Source organism: Panthera uncia, chromosome B4 (genome assembly GCF_023721935.1).
Source record: "Panthera uncia isolate 11264 chromosome B4, Puncia_PCG_1.0, whole genome shotgun sequence".
Lineage (NCBI taxonomy): Eukaryota > Metazoa > Chordata > Mammalia > Carnivora > Felidae > Panthera > Panthera uncia.
In genome coordinates, this window is record NC_064809.1 from 52798818 (window position 1) to 52818215 (window position 19398).

At 40.9% G+C, this 19398-nt stretch overlaps 2 protein-coding genes and 1 pseudogene across 2 annotated transcripts in view; all 3 read right to left on the minus strand.

Moving 5' to 3' along the window:
- The window catches only part of LOC125919819 (cationic amino acid transporter 3-like), a 78175-nt pseudogene that overhangs the window by 52107 nt on the left and 6670 nt on the right, over nucleotides 1-19398 (minus strand).
- Nucleotides 1-19398, minus strand: part of LOC125920141 (cationic amino acid transporter 3-like) — a 73017-nt gene that overhangs the window by 14962 nt on the left and 38657 nt on the right. The window lies entirely within an intron of this gene.
- LOC125920134 (cationic amino acid transporter 3-like) overlaps nucleotides 5967-19398 on the minus strand; it is a 243503-nt gene continuing 230071 nt past the window's right edge. Inside the window, 4 exon segments of the mRNA XM_049627132.1 lie at nucleotides 5967-6372; nucleotides 6375-7858; nucleotides 7860-8300; nucleotides 8918-8996. Of these exon segments, the coding sequence (XP_049483089.1) occupies nucleotides 6302-6372; nucleotides 6375-7858; nucleotides 7860-8113 (1809 nt within the window). The 5' untranslated portion in view covers nucleotides 8114-8300; nucleotides 8918-8996 and the 3' untranslated portion in view covers nucleotides 5967-6301.

Sequence of the window (19398 nt, forward strand, 5' to 3'; positions counted from 1 at the left end):
TCTAGGGATAGTAATGATTTTGAGATTTCATTTTGTACATTTCCCTGTTTCTGGGAAGGAGCCCATCTGAGGCATTGAAAAGACATGTGAGAGAGCCTTGCACATAGCCAGAGAGGCTGCACCCTTTCATCTCCCCTGGTCACCCACTAATTTAAGAAAATTCTTCCTTATGTTCAATCTCAATCTGTTTTCCTTCAGGATTAGCCTCTCTTTATGACCCATTCTGATTGGGGACTAGGTACATAAAACCTCAATAGCTGAAGACAATTCTAAAATGCCCACCTGGTAACATGATTCCATTGCCTATCAGTCCAGGTGTCTGGAATTTTAGGTCTCATATATTTTGTTATTAACCCATTAAAATTTATCAAAATATTCCTTTAAAAGCATTAATTTGGTCCATACAAAAATATAAAACCTTATTCAGTCATCTGTTTTCTAATTAACGTTTTGAAATATGACAGTATCCTAATTTCCAGGAAAGATAAAGAACTCCTATTCCAATTCCCCAACCTCCATGGTATCCTCAGTTAGTATCATCACATTATCACTCATTTTCTTAATGGCCAGTACAACCCTGAGGTGGAGAATGAGTAATATGTCTTCCCCAGTCCCTTTCAGGTCATCATAAGATGTAGGGGTAACAGAATTCACATTTGTCCTGACCCACCCAATGCTTTCCCCAGGGGGAGCCCCTGAGGACCAGGCAGACTCCAGCATGCACACTTTCCCAAAGTGGTCAGAGTGCCAAACTCTGGCCCAGTGATTGGTGTGGGAGGCCTGGGGTCCGGAGGGCAGCCAGGGCCCACACTTCTCTATCTTTACCAAATTCAATTTCCCCAGCCTAGGCTCCCAATTCCAACGTTTTCAGACCTTTCACAATGCTTATATGAGGCCAGACACCCATCATCAATCACCTAAAGGCCAGTGCTTCTCACACCTGAAAGAGCATACAAATCACTTGGGAGCCTGTTAAGAATGAAAATTCTGGTTCAGTATGTCTGGGTTGGGGCCTGAGATTCTCCATTTCTACAAACCCTGAGGTGACACCCACATTACTGGTCCATGGACCACACTTTGAAGAGCAAGGATATAGATGAGAGTAGCAGGTGTGACAACTGTCTCCAAGGAAGAGTCTATCTGTCCACATCCTTCTCTCTATCCTCCAGATGGCAATGAGAATCATATCTCGTTCCTTCCTGATTCAAGATTCTCACTCCATGGCACAATACACAATACAAACCTGGCTCATAAATTTCCTTCAAATGTGAAAACACACATCCCTCATGACAGTCTCATCTTTTATGACTCTCAAAGGTCCATGCAGCGTAGAATTACATGGACCTTTTCTTTTCCAATTTACTTATCCCTCTTTTATTACCCAAATTGTTCCATAGGCCCACAACAGTCTCATTCTTTCATGAGTCTTAAAGGTCTATGTAGCTTAGAATTACTGTCCCATTTCTTTTCCAATTCACCTGTCCCTCTTTTATTACTCAAACTGTTCCATAGACACCGTTCCCCAAGGAAGTGTCTCTTGACTAACACCTCTTTCTCAGTTGCTACTTATATCTTCCTTTCCAAAGTAATGATGCCTCAATCCCTATCTAGTTACTAATTTCTCCTATTCAAGTCCATCTGTCTCTTCATTTACAGTGTAAATTCTCTCCCCAAAGAATCTTAATGCTCTCACAAGGTTTTTGCACTAGCTTCTCAAAAATGCATCTAAACGAGTTGGTAAGTATGTTAGTAGTCCTGAACACTTCCCTGGGGTCACTTACTCCCTGTAGGGAACATGAGAAATTCTGCAAGTAGGAAAGTAGTTTCCAAGCTATCCCTCCCAGGGCAGGCCCCATACACAAATACAATAGAAAACCGCAGGCCCTTTTATGCCAACCTTAGAACTCTGACTGCTTCAACAAGGATGCCCGTTATGCCCATGCTGCAGCCAGTCTCTTCTTCAGGCATTCCTTGGAATCAGGTAGAGCAGGTCGGGCCTTTTAACAGTTTCACTGTTTCCATCCCCTCCCCACATCGCATGGGAATAAATGGAGCATGACCAGGGCAGGTTCATGCCAGGAATTCTCCTTTCCCAGGGCTGTATTGTACTTGTTGCTTTTTGAATGAACAACACTGCTCTTACTGTTTGGTCTAGAGGAGGGGAGGACCTACTCCTTGCCCTGAGCAAGACTCTACTGTGATGGAACAGACAGGACAATCACCAGAACTCAGGCATAGCAGCAGAAAGCCAAAACTACAAGTGCCTGAGTACAGCTCTAGATGCTAGATACGGATCTAGATCTAGCACTGGAGAAAAATGCTGTTTGTTAAGGAAATCTCCAAGTAGATAGTTTTAAAGGAGTAGCACATGCTAGCCTGGAAGGAAGGAGAATTTTCTGTACCAAGAAATGTGTAAGGCTCCATTCAATATAACATGAATTATTAAATGCTCCTTATGTTCCTGGCCTCCAGCTGGATGCTTAGGGAAGTGATAAGAAACACTCCTTACTAAAGATCTATAATCTCAGAAACAAAATAAAGTAAAGACACACAATATCTGTGGTATTTTATTTTTTATTTCAGCTTTATTGAGGTTTAATTAACATATAAAATTATAAGATACTTAATGTGTAAATTGGGATAATTTGATATACATATACATTGTGAAATGATTATGAATTTCCCACTGTGAAAGGATTCATGATGGTATATTAATGTAAATGTTTCATTAAATGAAGGTAAGTGTTCAAAGTGTGCCTTTATTTCCCTCACTTCATCTTTACATTTGGAGGGGTTTCAGAGGGAGCTTTGGACCAGCAGCATCAGCATCACCTAGGAACTTGTTAGAAATACAAGTTCTAGGGCCCACCAAGACCTGCGGAATTCCAAACACTGGGAGCCGGGCCCAACAATCTGTGTTTTCACAAGCCCTCCAGGTGAGGTGACACCTGCTAAAGTTTGAGCACTATTGAATAGAGTAATATTCTTGGCCTGTCTCCACGCAGTCTTTCACTGTGATTTTTGATCAGTGAGTTAAAGAGGTAGCAGTGTGCATGCTCAGCTCAGTCCCTTTCATTATGTTATTGGTTTTCATTTTTTGTGCAGAACCAACTTGCCCATAGGACACATGCTTCCCAACTTGCTCATACACAAGAAAATCTAATATAAGTACTCTTCTGTGTTGGGAGGCAGGGGTTGCTCAGCACTACTTATGAGGAGTATGTCAGTCTGTGTGAGTGATGCAGGGCTAGCATGCCAATTAGCTCGCAGATCTAAAGCTGATGGTTTAATTATCTGTGTCTATGTCTTGATTATCAATTGGTTCCAAACATAGGAGGGGGAAAAGGGGATTATTTATTGGACCTCTATAGCTCTAACAATGGATTGTAGTGAAATGTGGTCAGGATGTGTGTTCAGATCGCATGCAGTAGAGAGACCTAGTGTAGAGAACAACAGGAAAGAAGAACCAGAGGAAATCCTAGAATTGTTTAAGTAAATGGAACTTTAGAAATGATCAGTTATGACTTCCTGTGTTACAGATAAATAAGCAGAACATTGAAGGAAAGGAGTGGCTTGCTCAAGATCACATTGCTAGTTAGTGGTGGAAATATTACCGACCAGAACGCAGAACACCTGGTTCTCAGCTGTGCACTTTCTGAGCAGTTGGACCAAAGCAGACAATAATACAGAAGACTTTAGGACCAAGAACGTAGATATGGCTAAGTAGAAAAACCAACCCCAGGGATTTTCAGCATGGGCAGTGGGTTCAAAGCCAAAGTGCTTTGTGGTCAGAGGATATCTCTGTTTCCAATCCACCCTCACACAGCCAAGGGTCAAGCTACATAGCCTGCTCAGTGTATTCTGAACACTGCTTCATTTTCCTGTGCTCTTCCCAGTGCTGCTCTCTCTGCCTAGAATCTCTATATGTCATATGTCGCCCATATGTAGAAAACCTTACTTGTGCTTGGAGAGAGCCAACTCAAATGACATTCCTCTACAAAGTCTTCTCTGATTTCACCAATCAACTCTCACCATTGTGTCAACCACAAATGATCATCATCCACTTTGAATTCCCAGGACACATTTTTTTGCTATTACTCATGACAATATTTTCTACTTTGTGTTACAGCTATGCTTTACCCCTTATATTAGAATATAAGCTCCTTAAAGGCAGTGATCATATTTCATAATTTTCTTGGTCTTTTTCCAGTTTGTTTTATTTTTTATTGAAGTATAATTAACATAGAGCATTGTTATATTTTTCTCAGATGTACAATATAATGATTCAACAATTCTATACATATCTCCAGCCTCATGAAGATAAATCCGTTCTTAATTCTCTTCATCTATTTCACCTACCCACCACCCATCTCCCCTTTGGCAACCACCAGTTTGTTCCTTGTATTTACAAGTCTGTGATGGTTGGTGCACCTGGGTAGCTCAGTAGGTTGAGCGTCCAACTCTTGATTTAGGCTCAGGCCATGATCCCAGCATTGTGGGATCAAGCCCTGTGTTGGGCTCCGTGCTGAGTGTGGAGCCTGCTTGAGATTCTCTCTCCCTCTCTCTTCCCCTTTCCCACTCATGTTCTGTCTTTCTCTCTCTTTCTCTCAAAAACAAATTAACATTAAAAGAAAATATTCTCTCTCTTCCTCACCAGCACTTGCACTCTCTCTCTCTCAAAAATAAAAAATAAAACAGAACCTGAGGTGTTTTTTTCATTTGTCTCTTTCTATGTATGTTTGTTTGTTCTATTTCTTAAGTACACATACGAGTGAAATAATTTGATATTTGTGTTTCTGTAACTTATTCCACTTAATATTATAACAACAAGGTCCATCCATGTTACAAATGGCAAGATTTCATTCTTTTTTATTGTTGATTATATTCCACACACACACACGCACGCACACACACATACCCACACCACATCTTCTTCATCATTCATCATCAGTGGACACTTGGGTTGCTTCCATATCCTGGCTATTTTAAATAATGCTACAATAAAGATAGGAGTGCATATATCTTTTTGGATTCATGTAAATAAAAACTTTTGTACAGCAAAGGAAACCATCAACCAAACAAAAAGGCGAACAACCTAATGGGGGAAGATATTGCAAATGATATACCTAATAAGGGGTTAATGGACAAAATAAACACCTTGTATAACTCAACACAAAAAAAGTATAAACCACTACAAAATGGGCAGTGGACCTGTATAAATGTTTCTCCAAAGGAGACATACCAGATGGGCAACAGACACATGAAAAGATGCTCAGCATCACTAATCACCAGGGAAATATAAATTAGACCTATAATGAGGTATCACTTTACATCTATCATAATGGCTAAAATAAAAAAGACGAGAAATCACAAGTACTGGTGAGAATGTAGAGAAAAATGAACTCTTATGCTTAGTGGGTGGGAATGTAAATTGGTGCACCCACTATGGAAATTACTATAGAAGTTCCTCAAGAAGTTAAAAATAGAACTATCATATGATCCAGTATTTCCACTATTGGGTATTAACAGAAAGAAAACAAATTTTTTCTAGCTCCTTTTTATTTATTATTATTATTTTTTCATATGAAACTTATTGTCAAATTGGTTTCCATACAACACCCAGTGCTCACCCCAACAGGTGCCCTCCTCAATATCCATCACCCATCATCCCCTCCCTCCCACCCCCCATCAACCCTCAGATTGTTTTCAGTTTTTAAGAGTCTTTTATGGTTTAGCTCCCTCCCTCTCTAACTTTTTTTCCCTTCCCCTCTCCCATGGTCTTCTGTTAAGTTTCTTAGGATCCACATAAGAGTGAAAACATATGGTAACTGCTCCTTTTTAAAATGTGTTTTAGTTTTTATTTTGAGAGAGAGAGAGAGAACACAAGCAGGGGAGGGGCAGAGAGAGAGGGAGAGAAAGAGAATCCTAAGCAGACTCTGTGCTGTCAGTGAAGAACCTAACGTGGAACTTGAACCATGAGATCATGACCTGAGTTTATATCAAGAGTCAGACACTCAACTGCCTGAGCAACCCGGGCACCAATTTTCTAGATCTTTTAATAAGAACTTTTTAAAATCCAGTAAGCAGCTACAGACACAATTAAAAAGTAGACAAAATTTAAAAAAGGAGAAAAAGCAAAGACAAATCCTTCACTATGTAATAAATACAAAGTCCTATTAGTGTTCCTCCACTAACATTCTGTGGGAGGCCTAGCTTTCCATGCACTCAAGAGTATGTTCCATTATTGTACAGGAAGACCAGTACAAGAAGACCAGGAAGACTGCATTAGGGTGTGATGATGTCAAACCAAATATGTACTGGCACTGCTGAGTTCAAGGTCCACAGTTTTGGTCTTAAGTAAGGTTAATTGACCAGGCGGTGCTGGATTCCATAGCTGAAGTAGATAGCAAACCCAATCAGCATCCAGACACCAAGTATAGCCCAGGTGCCAGCTGTCATCTGCATCATAAGGTAAACATTCATGAAGATGCTCAGTACTGAGAGGAAAGGCAGACCAGGGACCTTAAAGTAAAGGGGAGTGGAGCTCTGAGGCTGTCTCCAGATGACCCCAGTGAGCTCAGTGATGAGCACCAGGAGCACCACAACCACTGAAATCCACACAGGGTCTCCAGAAAGCAGAACTGGCCACTGGGCCAGCACCAGGCAAAGAAGAATGATCAGCAGAACAAGCAGTGAGGAGCAAATATAGACAACCTGGCCAGAGAGTGGAGTGGGGATGGAGCTGCCTGGAAAAAGTAATCCCTGTAGAGTCAGCTTCTCTGCTGCAACTTCTCTATTCCCATCCTGCACCTCTGCTTCATTTCCCCCATTATGCATCTCAGGCTGATACCTGACAATGAGAACACCAAAAACCAGCAGAGAGAAAGCTAGCAGGCACCCAAGTGACATGAAGCCCAGAAGATCAGTGAGTCCAAAGAAGAATACTATGACTAGTGCAATAATGCCAAAGATCACAGTGGCCACAATGGGGATGTTTGTGCCAGTTTGGATCCTGGCAAGGACAGGGAATAGGAGGCCATCCTGTGTCATCATATGTATCACCAGTTGTATGGGGAATATAAAGTCAAAGGAGTTGATAGAAAGACAGAGGAATCCAAAAGCTACAACATAGTAGGCAGGGGCCAAGCCAATATGGAGAAATGCCTCAGGCAAGGTGCTCCCACGTTGAAGCTGGTAGTAAGGCACCATGAGTGTAAGTGCTGAAAAGACACCAAAATACACCAAAAGACAGATGAACAGTGAAATCACAATGCCCCTGGGGATGGAATGTTGGGGATTCTTGGCTTCTTCAACTCTGGTAATAATAAAAGTGAAACCCACAAATGTATAGAGATAGGTAGCTGCTCCACGGAGAATCCCCTGGAAGCCAAAAGGCATAAATCCTCCAGACCCCAGGGGGCCCAAGCCAGAGGTGTCATTGAGTCCAGCCTTTACGTAGTCCTCTTCTGTGAGCTGCCAGTTGTGCAGGTCCCCCTTAATGAAGCCAGCAATGATGACAAAAATGAGAACAATAATTTTCATCAATGTGAACAGTTTGGTAACAACAGGAAGCTGCCTAATCTTCCAAGTCAGAAATCCTATGAATAACAACACAAGGAACACAACAAAGAAGACTAGAACATCTGCAAAAACACGGGAAACATTTAGTGAGATGCTGTCATGCAGCATCTGAAATATCTGGTTTCCAAAAACATTGTCAAAAACTAAGATCCAGGCTTGGGTCACAATGCTTACATAGACAGGATTTATGAGGAGGAGGTTCCAGACAGTGATGAAAGCCCCGAGTTCACCTACAGTGACATAGCTGTAGAGATATGAAGAGCCAGAATGTGGAACTAATCTCTGCATAGGTCAGCCCAGTCAACACTGAAGTTAGGCCAGCCACCAAGAAGCAGATCACAATGGATGGTCCTGCTTTATCTCTAGCCACTTCACCAGGCAGGATATACACAATTATATTCATTGTATAGTCCATACCCAGGGCCACTATATCCAGAGTGGTCAGGCTTCTGGCAGTCTCAGCCACAGGTTGTTCCAGTGTACATCTGCGTACCAGCTTTTGACCAAATCTGCAAAGTGCTTGACACAACATTCTAGCTGGAATTGGAGTAGATTCTAGGATCTGAGAGCTGTGATGAGAGCAGGGAGCCGTAAGTCTCAGATCAGGTTCCGTGACACTGAGGTAAGCTGGGTTGGGTTGGGGATGTTGCAGCTGGTTGCTCAGACTTCAGTGATGCTGCTTCATATTTCTTCTGCTATGCGCTATCCCTCCATAATGCCTAAGACATGGTAAACAATATTTACTGAAGAATGGTGTTCAACTAACAAACCAAAGTTCAGAAGTCGCATGTCACCTGATACAGCCTGAATATCAGAGAAACTGACACAAAAGGACATCATAGAAAAATCAACCCTGCTTTCCACCCAGAAAAACTGCCAAATATCTCCCAACATTCTCTTATTTTACATAATACATGGCATAATTCCATTTTGGTTTGTCAACTTAATGTAACTTCATGTACTAATTAAGCTGTAAAACACATCAGGGCATGAATTTATTGCACAATAATTCACATACAAGATGTTTGCGTGGTGCTTAGGCATGAGTTATGACACATTTATTCACAGAATGGAGGGTCTTATTGCAATTACAGAACCATTTTTGAAATATCATGAGTATAAATATAAATATTGGTCCCATGGTCTTAAAACCCTTAGCCCCCAAATCAGATTCCAAGGTCACATGTCACTTTGGCCCCCTTTATCCTCATTCTGCATTACCATTTAGCTGTATTGATGACAAAGAATGTACAGCCCAACCCTTCCTTTACCCACCTGGCCACCACGGTACAGTGAAAAGAGAAAAGGGAAAAAGGGGTAGGGCCTTTATAACTACCTGCAAAAAGGAGAGCTACAGACTGTCTGGTGAGGAAACACTGGAGAAATGGGTGAAGCAGCCAACCAAGTGTCCATTACTAAGAAGGGAGAAGAACCAGAAAGGCCATTTTGTGAATTCTGACATTCAATGAAACTCACCCAAAGCAACCAGACAAAAATTCACTACAGTTATGTTCACAGTTATTATGAGAGTGTGATAGGTAGAGAGAAAAAAAGTAATTCACCTAGCTCAGTAGCTCACAACCAAAACAATTCCTTCTGTCTCTTCCCTCTCTGGGTTCCAGGCAAGAAGGTGAGCTCACTTCTGCAGAAAGTCTCCTCACTGACCACACTGTGCTCTATAAACACCTTGAACCATCTGTGATGTCAGCTGCTGGCATCCTGCAGCAGAATCTGCCCTGTTCTGTGAGCTTGTAACTCCCTATTAAGTTCCACAAGGAGTTATTTTTAACTGGCTTAAAGTATCATCTGAATATATCAATTATATTTTCTTAATGAACAAATCCTGCATGTGTTTCCTCCTCCCCTCCCCCAGCTGCTATTCAAATGTCCCCCTCCTAAAGCAGAACAAGGTTTTAGTTGAACAATTCAGAGGAATGTCCTATAAATAACTAGTGGAAAACAGAGAAAACAAAGTGATGGAGCCCCCACTCTCCTCCCTACTTAGGCTTTGTGTTTTCTTTATTTTTATTTATTTATTTATTTTTATTTTTAAGAGAGAGAGAGCAGGATCAGGGGAAAGGGGCAGACAGAGAGAATCTTAAGCAGGTTCCATGTTCAGACTGGTGCCCAATGCAGTCCTGGGATTATGACCTGAACTGAAATAAAGAGTTGGACGCTGAAATGACTGAGCTAGCCAGGCGCCCCTCAGGTTTTAGTTTTGAGAGAATTTTAGGAAATGTTGTCAGAGGTTTCAAAAGAGAGAAAGACCAGGTCAAACTTAAAAAAAATCTCTATAGATGATCAAGAGGACCCCTTGGATTATGGGTCAGACCTTCTTTCTACAAATCTATCTAGACTCTTTATGTGCCATTCACCAGTTCCAATGTTATGATTTACCAACAAACACCTGAGACAGATAAGGAAGGTCAATTAACTCAAGGAACTTTCCACACTATGAATGTGATTGATGTGTCCCCACTCATGTCCAAGCTTCAAACCCTTCAGTGCTTCCCCACTGCGCTTCCTTCCTTCATAGTCTTTCCTTCCTACATCATCTGACCCTTACTTATTCCTCCAGCCTCTTTCCCTTCTCACTTCCTATTCCAGCTGCAAAATCCCATATCCACCCCGTTCCCTTGCCTCTAATGCCCTATTAGCACTTCACATACTAACCCCCAATTCTCTTTCAGTTCCCAGCTCAGAAGTTGCTTCCCCAGAAGTCTCCCCTGACCCTTATGCTGCCCTTCTGGTGTGCTTTCATAGCACCTGGGTTTCCCCCCATATTCCATTTATTCTGATGTGTCAGAATTCCAGTTCAGCTGCCTGTCTCCTCCAATAGACTGTGAGTTGGCTCAATAAATATTTGTTGAACAAACGTACAAACTGAGAAGAGAAGCCTGAAAGAGCAAATAACCCAGAATTCCTATCTACTTGAGTTTGAGATACATACTTGGTAGCCAAGCAACCTTTATGCACCTGGCTCAGGTAAAGATATAAATGGTATTACCTTCCTTGCAGAAGTCAATCAAAATGAAAAGTGTGAAGCAAAATCTACCTGTGATAAAACCCTGATCTTCACATTGTTCACGGCAGGTATAAGCCACACATAGGTGATAAAGAATAGTTTGCCTTTGAGGACACTTGTTTAAAACTACCGGGCTGCCTTGGGTTACAGGCAACCAACCACCAATGCCCTACTTTTTTGAAGGCATCATGCTCAGGCCCTACAATCTAGGTAGCACGTCCTTAGGCAAAGGTTCTCACTTTGGGGGACAGAGGGAGGCATAATGAAGGTACCTGGTGACATCTTCAAATTTCATATCCTGTCTCTGGAGATTCTTGTCCAATTAGCCCTGTAGTTCCCATGACTGCTCTAAATCACCCCAAAATGAAAAGAAATTGTCCTCAATTTCAAAGGGAAGAGATTCTACAAGTTTCCTTTACAGGAAGTCAGCACAGTTTGGTAGTTAGGAGTTAAGGCTCTGCAGGTAGACTGTTCAGGTTCAAATCGCAACTCAACTTATACCAGATGACTTTGGACAAAGTAGTTCACCTCCTGGGGACTTAGTTTCCACAACAGTCAAGTAAAAATGAAAGTAAATGCCTCGTAGGGTAATTGTGAGGAGTAAGTGAAATGATGCCTGCAAAGTACTTACCTCAGTGCCTAGCAAACAACATGTACTTAATATAATCTACCTAATGTTTAATATGGAAATCTGACCCAAAGCTTCCAAACTTTGAAAATCAATTAGTCTTTATAGATATATAGCCTCAAAATCACCCACTACAACTCAAGCCTGTGAGCTAGCTGTCATGAGACAATTACAAGTTTTATTCTTTTGCAGAGCAGAAGCTTTTTATCTCGATGAGGTCCCAATAGTTCATGTTTGCTTTTAATTTGCCTGCCTTTGGAGATGTGTGGAGTAGCTGACGAATGGATAAAGAAGATGTGGTTTATATATACAATGGAATACTACTTGGCAATGAGAAAGAATGAAATATGGCCATTTGTATTAATGTGGCTGGAACTGGATAGTATTATGCTAAGTGAAATAAGTCAGGCAGAGAAAGACAGATACCATATGTTTTCACTCATATGTGGATCCTGAGAAATATAACAGAAGATCATGGGGGAGGAGAAGGGGGAAAAAAGTTACAGAGAGGGAAGGAGGCAAACCATAAGTGACTCTTAAATACTGAGAACAAACTGAGGGTTGATGGGGGGTGGGGGAGAGGGGAAAGTGGGTGATGGGCATTAAGGAGAACATCTGTTGGGATGAGCACTGGGTGTTGTATGGAAACCAATATGATAAGAAGTTATATTTAAAAAAAGAATTATTTGGAATAGAGAAACCACAAAGGAGATGTGGAAAGACTTAAGATTTAAAATTTAAACTTATATATATGAAAACAGTATAAATAAAAGGAAAAAAATAAATGTTTTATTCTATATATTTTGCCTTGAACCTCAAAGGACTCTAATTAGACACACTCATACATGCTGGTGCTAAACACGTGGGGGATCTAGGCTTACTGAGTTATACCAGGCATCAAAAAATGAAGGAGTTGAAAATAATAATAATAATAATAATAATAATAATAATATCATCCTTGCTTACAGATGCCGCATCTCATTTCTGGGAGAGGCAGGGCTGAGTACTATAGAGGTAAGAGCAATTAACATTATGTCAAATCTTTGGATTTGAGCCTTGTTTCTTCTGCTTGACTATATAATCTCTTCTGCTTAATCCCTCTAAACCCAGATTTCCTCATCCACAAGAACCCTTACTTCACTTCCCTTACTGGATCAAAATGAGAATTCCATGAGAAGATACAAACTATCATGTACTCCTGGTGGGAGTGTAACTGGGCCACCATCCTGAAGCACAATCTTAGCGGAATTAAGAATGTACACCCCCCCCACCCACACACACACACAATCCCTCTACAAGGTAACACCCAAAGGAACCTCTCTCCTGAGTCTATAAGGAAGCCAATATGAACACGTTCAATGCAGGACTGTTTGTGGTAGCAGGGAGTTGGAAGCTATGCCAGCATCTGTTACTAGAGGGATACATAAGTAAAATGTGCTGTGTGTGCACAATGAAATACTACACAGCAGTCAGAAATCATACAGTAGATTTACATACAGCAACATGGGTATATCTCAAAAAGAGTGTTAGGAAGCAAAAGCAAAAGCAGGATGAAGTGTATAGCACAATATCACTTATGTAAATTTAAAGAACAGCCAAAAAATGTGTATATTTGTCAAGGATACATATATATACATACATATGTATGTATACATACATACATACATATGTATGTATACATACATATATATACATATTAAAAATGTCACATTATTTCTCTGCTCAAAAGCTTTCATTGGTTTCCCTTTTTATTCAGAGTGGGAGCCAAAGTCTGTACTTACAATGGCCTACAAAGTCCTAGAGTATTTGTCACTGACCCAGCTACTTCTCAGCCTCTGTTTCTCTCTCTCTTCCCATTTTCCTCACGCTACTGGCCTCCTAAGAATTCTGGTTTCCTAACATACCAGGCAAGCCCTCACCTTAGGGCCTTTACACTAGTTGTCTCCTATAACTGTACCACTTCTGGCCCAGATATCCACATGGTTGCTTCCTTAATGGCATTTCATGAAATAGCACAAAACTGTGTAGCAATGCCTTCCTTAATCACCACATAAAAAACTTCACAATGTACCTTACCCCCCCCCCATCACTTATCCCTATTTAACATACTATAAATTTTACCTATTTATTTGTTCATGATTATCTCACTGCAAAAGAATATAAGCTCCATGAAAGCAGGAACTTTTTATTATTATTATTTTGCTCCTGGCTGTATTCTCTGCACTTACAACTGAGCCTGACACATAATCACCACTCTGAATTCATTGTGTGGATGAATGTATCTAAATAAATGTATAGAGCATGGATTGGAGGAGCATTCATTGGATACACTAAAGCATGTGTCTCCAGTGAAGAGAGGAAATGAGATTAGAGATCAGGATGAAAGGGGAAAATAAAATGCATTGATACAGTGCCTGACAGGGGGCGATGGTGCTAAGAGTCCATGACTGAGGGAGGGGTTGACTCCACTCTGTGCACTTCAGGTTGAACAAAAGAATTGCATGAGGTGATGTTGTGAGAGGACCTGGTTCAGAGTCTGAAAATGGTGGGCACTCAATAGATTTAAAATGAAGGGCAACTGGATCCTATAATCATCAGAACATGGAGAATACAGAGAAGAAATGCCTGCTAGAAAGAGGGTGGAGAATAAAGGGTATCCAGCACCCCTCCTACCAATTCTCTCCAAACACTTTTCCCTTTTCCCGATTCCTCTTTCTCCTTCAGCTCCTTCAATTGTTTCTGGAGGCTCCTTATTGGTCACTAAGGATGCTTGTACCACGTTTCTCTCTCTGGGGACCTGTCTCCAGCCACCAACCTCCCAACAAAGACACAACAGTAGTTATTGACATTTATTGAATCACAGGCCCCTCTGAGGTTGGTCACCTCAAAAAAATGTCCTACACTCTTCTGAAGTCCATCCATGGATCATGAGTAGGAATCCCAGAGGAGGACCATCTGCATGGCAGGGGTGTAGATGGGTAATGCTTTTGATAATTTTTTTTCCCTTCAAATGTGTTGTGCAGAGTGGTCCTTGTGCTTTTTCCATATTTACTAAAGAGAGACAGGGGGCTACAGATCAAGTATGAAGATACTAGAGAAGCAACCCAGAGAACAAAATATCTGGGAGTAGATAATCATGTTTTATGACTCCAATAAAAGCAGACAGAACAAACAAATGAACAAGCAAACCTATAGAAGAGAAAGCAAACCTATGATTGGGAATCATGAGAAAGACTACCACAAATACAGCTTATAATAACACAGAGAAACATCGTCTTCAAACATCATGTTCAGAAATGCCCTCTCTCCGTGCAATAATCTATGATTATTTCAATAGTTTATATTCAGTTCAGACTCTCTGACTAAGCTGTCAGAGACCGCCCCCTAATTCTCCCCCTACCCTCAGGACTACCACCTCTTTCCTAATTCAGCTTCTTATATCCTGACTTACCCTTCCTGAAATGAGCCCTCACCTGAGTAAGTACCCTCCCTTCCAGGGACGTCTTCCTCACTCCTTTCTGTCCAGTCTTGATGCTCTAGCTCTTTTCAACATTAATCTACAACTTTACCCCTTGTGTCTAGGAAGCCTTTCTTAAGCCATCCTGACTGATACCCGTCTCCAACCTTCTGCCCCTCCCATCAGCACTTACAGCCAATCATGATGCTCAGTTAAAACTAATTTTCCATTTCTACCTGCTGGTGTCCTGAGTGTGACACTTAAATTTCTTTATAGTCTAAAAACTGCCAGAGAGCAGCACCAGGATCCACCTTCAACTCTCACTACCCAGGACAAGGATCTATTCATAATTGTACCAAGCAACTAAAAGAGGAATTTGACAGATAAAATGAATTTATTGATTGATTGATTGACTACTATATCTTGAGATTCCTAGAAGTAGGATTTTATTTTCCATTGGAAAGAGAGAAAGAGCCAGTCCCAGGTAGAAACAGGAGACCAGATCATGCATCATCTATTCCAACAGTGTTTCCTTCGGATATTTCCTAATGAGGGTCTTGGGTCTGTGAATGTCGATTTCACTAGGAAACAGTCTCTCCCAAAGGAGGTGTTATCTCAGGAAAGATTCTTAGAGAAATGCAGAGAGAGGCCAGAAAAAATAAAGCCAGCTTCTTTGAATTCCATAATGCCCCTAGCTCCCCATTTACTCAGTCCTCCCTGCCTTTCTTGGTCTCTGAACTCCTTCCAAATTCCAAAACAAAGTCCCATCCCAGAAAAACTCCCATCAAATCTAATATTCACCCACTAAATTAAGGCCCTCTTGCTTTTCCAGCCAGCCCCACCCACTTTCCTTTGTCCTGGAGGGTCACTGTGCTTATTCCTCTGTCTCTAGAAGGGTACTGCCCTCACTCTGTACCTTTCCTTTTCAAAACATTTTTCCAGTGCAGTAAGTTCCACTGGTTCTTTCCCATGGTTGGGTGTTAACACTCCTGCCAATCAGGAAGTTGGCCTTGTGGCTTCTCCCAAATACATACAAAGATATTTTGGATACCAGCTATTTTGTTACAAGTTTGATGAAGACCTGTGAGGAAGGATACTGAGACTGTTAAATAATTATTTTCAAGTTCTCAAAGTTTCAGAGAAGTGGACTTTAAATTCAACATCTCCAGAGATTATATCAATCCCTCTGTATCTAAGCACAGCTTATTTCTGATCCCAAAGTATGTAAATTCTCCCATCCTCCTTAAAACACAAACATCCTTCACCTCAAGTTGCTTACATTCCTGCAGTAGGAAGCAAACAATAAATAGATAAGTAATATGAATATATATTGTGTTATATTTGCAATCAGTGTTGCAGAGAAAAGGGAAGCAAGAAAAGGTTATGATGTGCTCAGAGTGGGTGTTGTCATTATAAAATGGGGATCCAAGAGAGCCTCACCTTCACACTGTTGTGCAACCATCACCACCATCCATCTCCAGAACTTGTTCATCTTCCTTAGCTGAAACTCTGTACCCATTAAACTCCCCATTCTTCCCTCCCCACAGCCCCTGGCAACCAACATTCTACTTTCTGTCTCTATTAATTTGACTACTACAGGTACCTCCTATGAGTAGAATTATATAATATTGCTCTTTTGTGACCGGGTTATTTCATTTAGCACAATATCTTCATGTTGTAGCTCATATCAGAATGTCCTTCCTCTTCAGGCTGAATAAGATTCCATTGTGTGTATATCCTACATCTTGTTTATCTATCCATCCACTGGTGGGCATGTGATTTGTGTCACCTTTAACTATTGAGAATAAGGCTGTTATGAATACGGGTGTACAAATATCTTTTTGAGTCCCTGCTTTCAATTCCTTGGGATATATACCCAGAAGTGGAATGCTGGATCATATGGTAATTGTATAGGTAATTTTTTGAGAAATCACAATACTGTTTTCCACAGCGACTGTTCTATTTTACATTCTCACCAGTAATGCACAAGTGTCCCAATTTTTCCACATCTTCCCCAGCACTCGTTATCCTTTGGGCTAGTAGCCATCCTAATGGGTATAAGGTGGTACTAAGTGGCTATTTTTGAGAAATAACAAGGAGGCCTGTGGGGCCAGGACAGAGTCAAGTGAGGGGGAAGCAGTAGGGGATGAGGTCAGAGAGAGAGCAGGAAGTCAGATCCTTCATATAGGGTCTGAGAGTCACTGTGAGGACTTTGGCTGTTACTCTGGGTGTGATGGGAACAGATAGTGTCACATGCTGCCTACTGATTTTCATGTTCTGTGAGCTAAGTATTGGGTTTTAAAACCAAGGAAAAACCTCCTCCAGAGTTTGAAGACAAGACGTGGAGGGAAGTTTTGTGGAGTTCTCAACAGATCTTTGTTGTTTCTGGTAACACATTGAGGGCTGAACAAGATGTGTTCTTGCCTCTGCTTCCCTCTTAGACACCAAAGCAGACATGCCATATGGCCACCCATGGGGCAGTAACATGATGGATTGCTTTCACTGAAGCTGTTCACTTTCTGCTTTCTGGATTATCTCTAGGCAGGACCCCATCACTTAAAAATCAAACAAAATTTATGTTAGTGTCATTCACTATTTCAGGTTATTCCCACCATTATTGTGGATCTGGAATCTGGTGAAATTAGGACTTCAAAGACAGGGGTAGCAAGACTCAGAAAGGGGAGCAGGAACCATATGCATCAGATACTCACAAGCCTTGCAAAATTAAATAGATGGATCCAGTCCAAAGCCCAAGATGCCTCAGGAAGGACTGTCAAAAAAGTCTGAGATGCATTTGTGGAGAGAGAGAAGGCCCCAAAGAGAAACCTGAAACCACATTTCAAAGAAGCAAAGAGTACCTCCCATGACCTCACTAGCTCTGGGCCACAAGGATGAAAGCTTCTATATCCCAATGAGAAGTCCAAATAGGTATACAGCTTCTCAACAACAAATAATCTGGAGAGAATGGCTGCCAAAGCACCATTTATAAATGTTAGAAAATATAAACTTGTGTGTTGGTAGTGGGGAGATTGATGGTAGAGAAGGAGAGAATTATGGGATTGTCCATGCTGGGAAAGGAGGAGAGACTGGAATCAATTTTCACTATGACATTCTTATGATTCAAATGGGGGCAGGGGAAGTAAGAAGTATAGTATAGAGGGAAGTATATTGTAGAAATGTAATAAATAATTTCTCTCATCAAGGAAACAGGCTATGTACTCCTAGGTCCTGTGTGCTATGTTTCTTTTCAGTTGACAACGACCTTATTCATCATCCACTCTCAACTCATTATGATCACTACCCGCCCCCAGGGTAAAGAGACTCCACAGTTTGCCTATGCCACAGTCCCAATCTCATTTCCCTTCTCTGTTGGATCATTACAGATGTACTGGGTTACCTTTAAGCCTTCAAACATGTATAATAAAAATGGGACTCAGATATAGGAGAAGGCTGTTCTTCCTCCTCTCCTCAAGTATAAAAATAATAGATCTAAGTGACAGTGAAAATTTTAGGTCACTCATTTATTTGATCATTCAAAAATAGTTAAACACCCTTTAAATACCTGTCCTAATGTTTGATGGTACCAACACAATATGGAGGAAGAAGACATTTCCCTGCCTACATGGCACTCATTGTTATTAACAATGTTCTTATACAATATTCCTGCTGAATATCAAAATTGTCCATGTCAGGAATGACAGTATGAGGAACTGTTGCAATTTAAAGGAGAATAAAGAGGCATGACAATAAAATGCAATGCAGAACCTGGGACTGCAGCTGGATTAGGTAAAAACATTTTACTATAAAAAAATTGGACAAGTTGTAAACTTTGGATATGGATCATATATCATGTATACATGCACATGTGCACACATACAAACATTGGAGAAAATAAGCAAATGTGGCAAAATATTAACAACTGGTCAATCTTGGTGAAAGATAATGGGTGTTAATTATATTATTCTTACAACTTTCTGTAGGGTTGATAATTGTCAAACAAAAATGGAAGGAGAAAAATAAGAATATCACAATAGTAAAGGTTATGGACTCTCTTACCCTCTCTTACTCTCTTACCTTACTTTCTTGCCCTTTATAAACAAGCTTGCCATCACTTGGTTGGAACAAAACCCCATCCAGAATGATCTAGCCCCCAAACAGGAACTTTAGATCAGAGGATTGGGCAGGAAGACAGAATTCCCTTGTCTTTGATTTACAGTCAAAATTGTCACCAAGCAAAAATGTTTGGAAAGAAATCACAACCTTGGCTCATGTTAGCACAGTTATGAACCCTAGAGGTGCTGGGAAACATCTGCAGAGGCTGGAGGCAGAGAACAATGGTATCGGGCAAATAGGGGTACCAGGTAAATGTGTAAGATTTAGGGATACATGGAGAGAGTGGTGAAAGTGAGCCAGAAGTTGTTGAGCTGCAAGTGATGCATAGATGTTATTTCATTTAACCTCCATAACAACCCAATGAAATAAGTATTATTATTCCACTTTACAGACTGAGTGGCTAGACAATTGTCCCAAGCTCATATAACCAGTCCAAAGAAGAGCTGGAATTTGAACTTGGTTCTTTGTTACTTCAAAGACCTTGTTTCTCTACTGCAGCACCCTATCTCCACAAAGAGTCAAGACTCTAGGGTGTGGCTATTTAAGGAATATTTGAGCTAGTTCTTATCTTTGTGCCTAAGAAACCTGCTGATG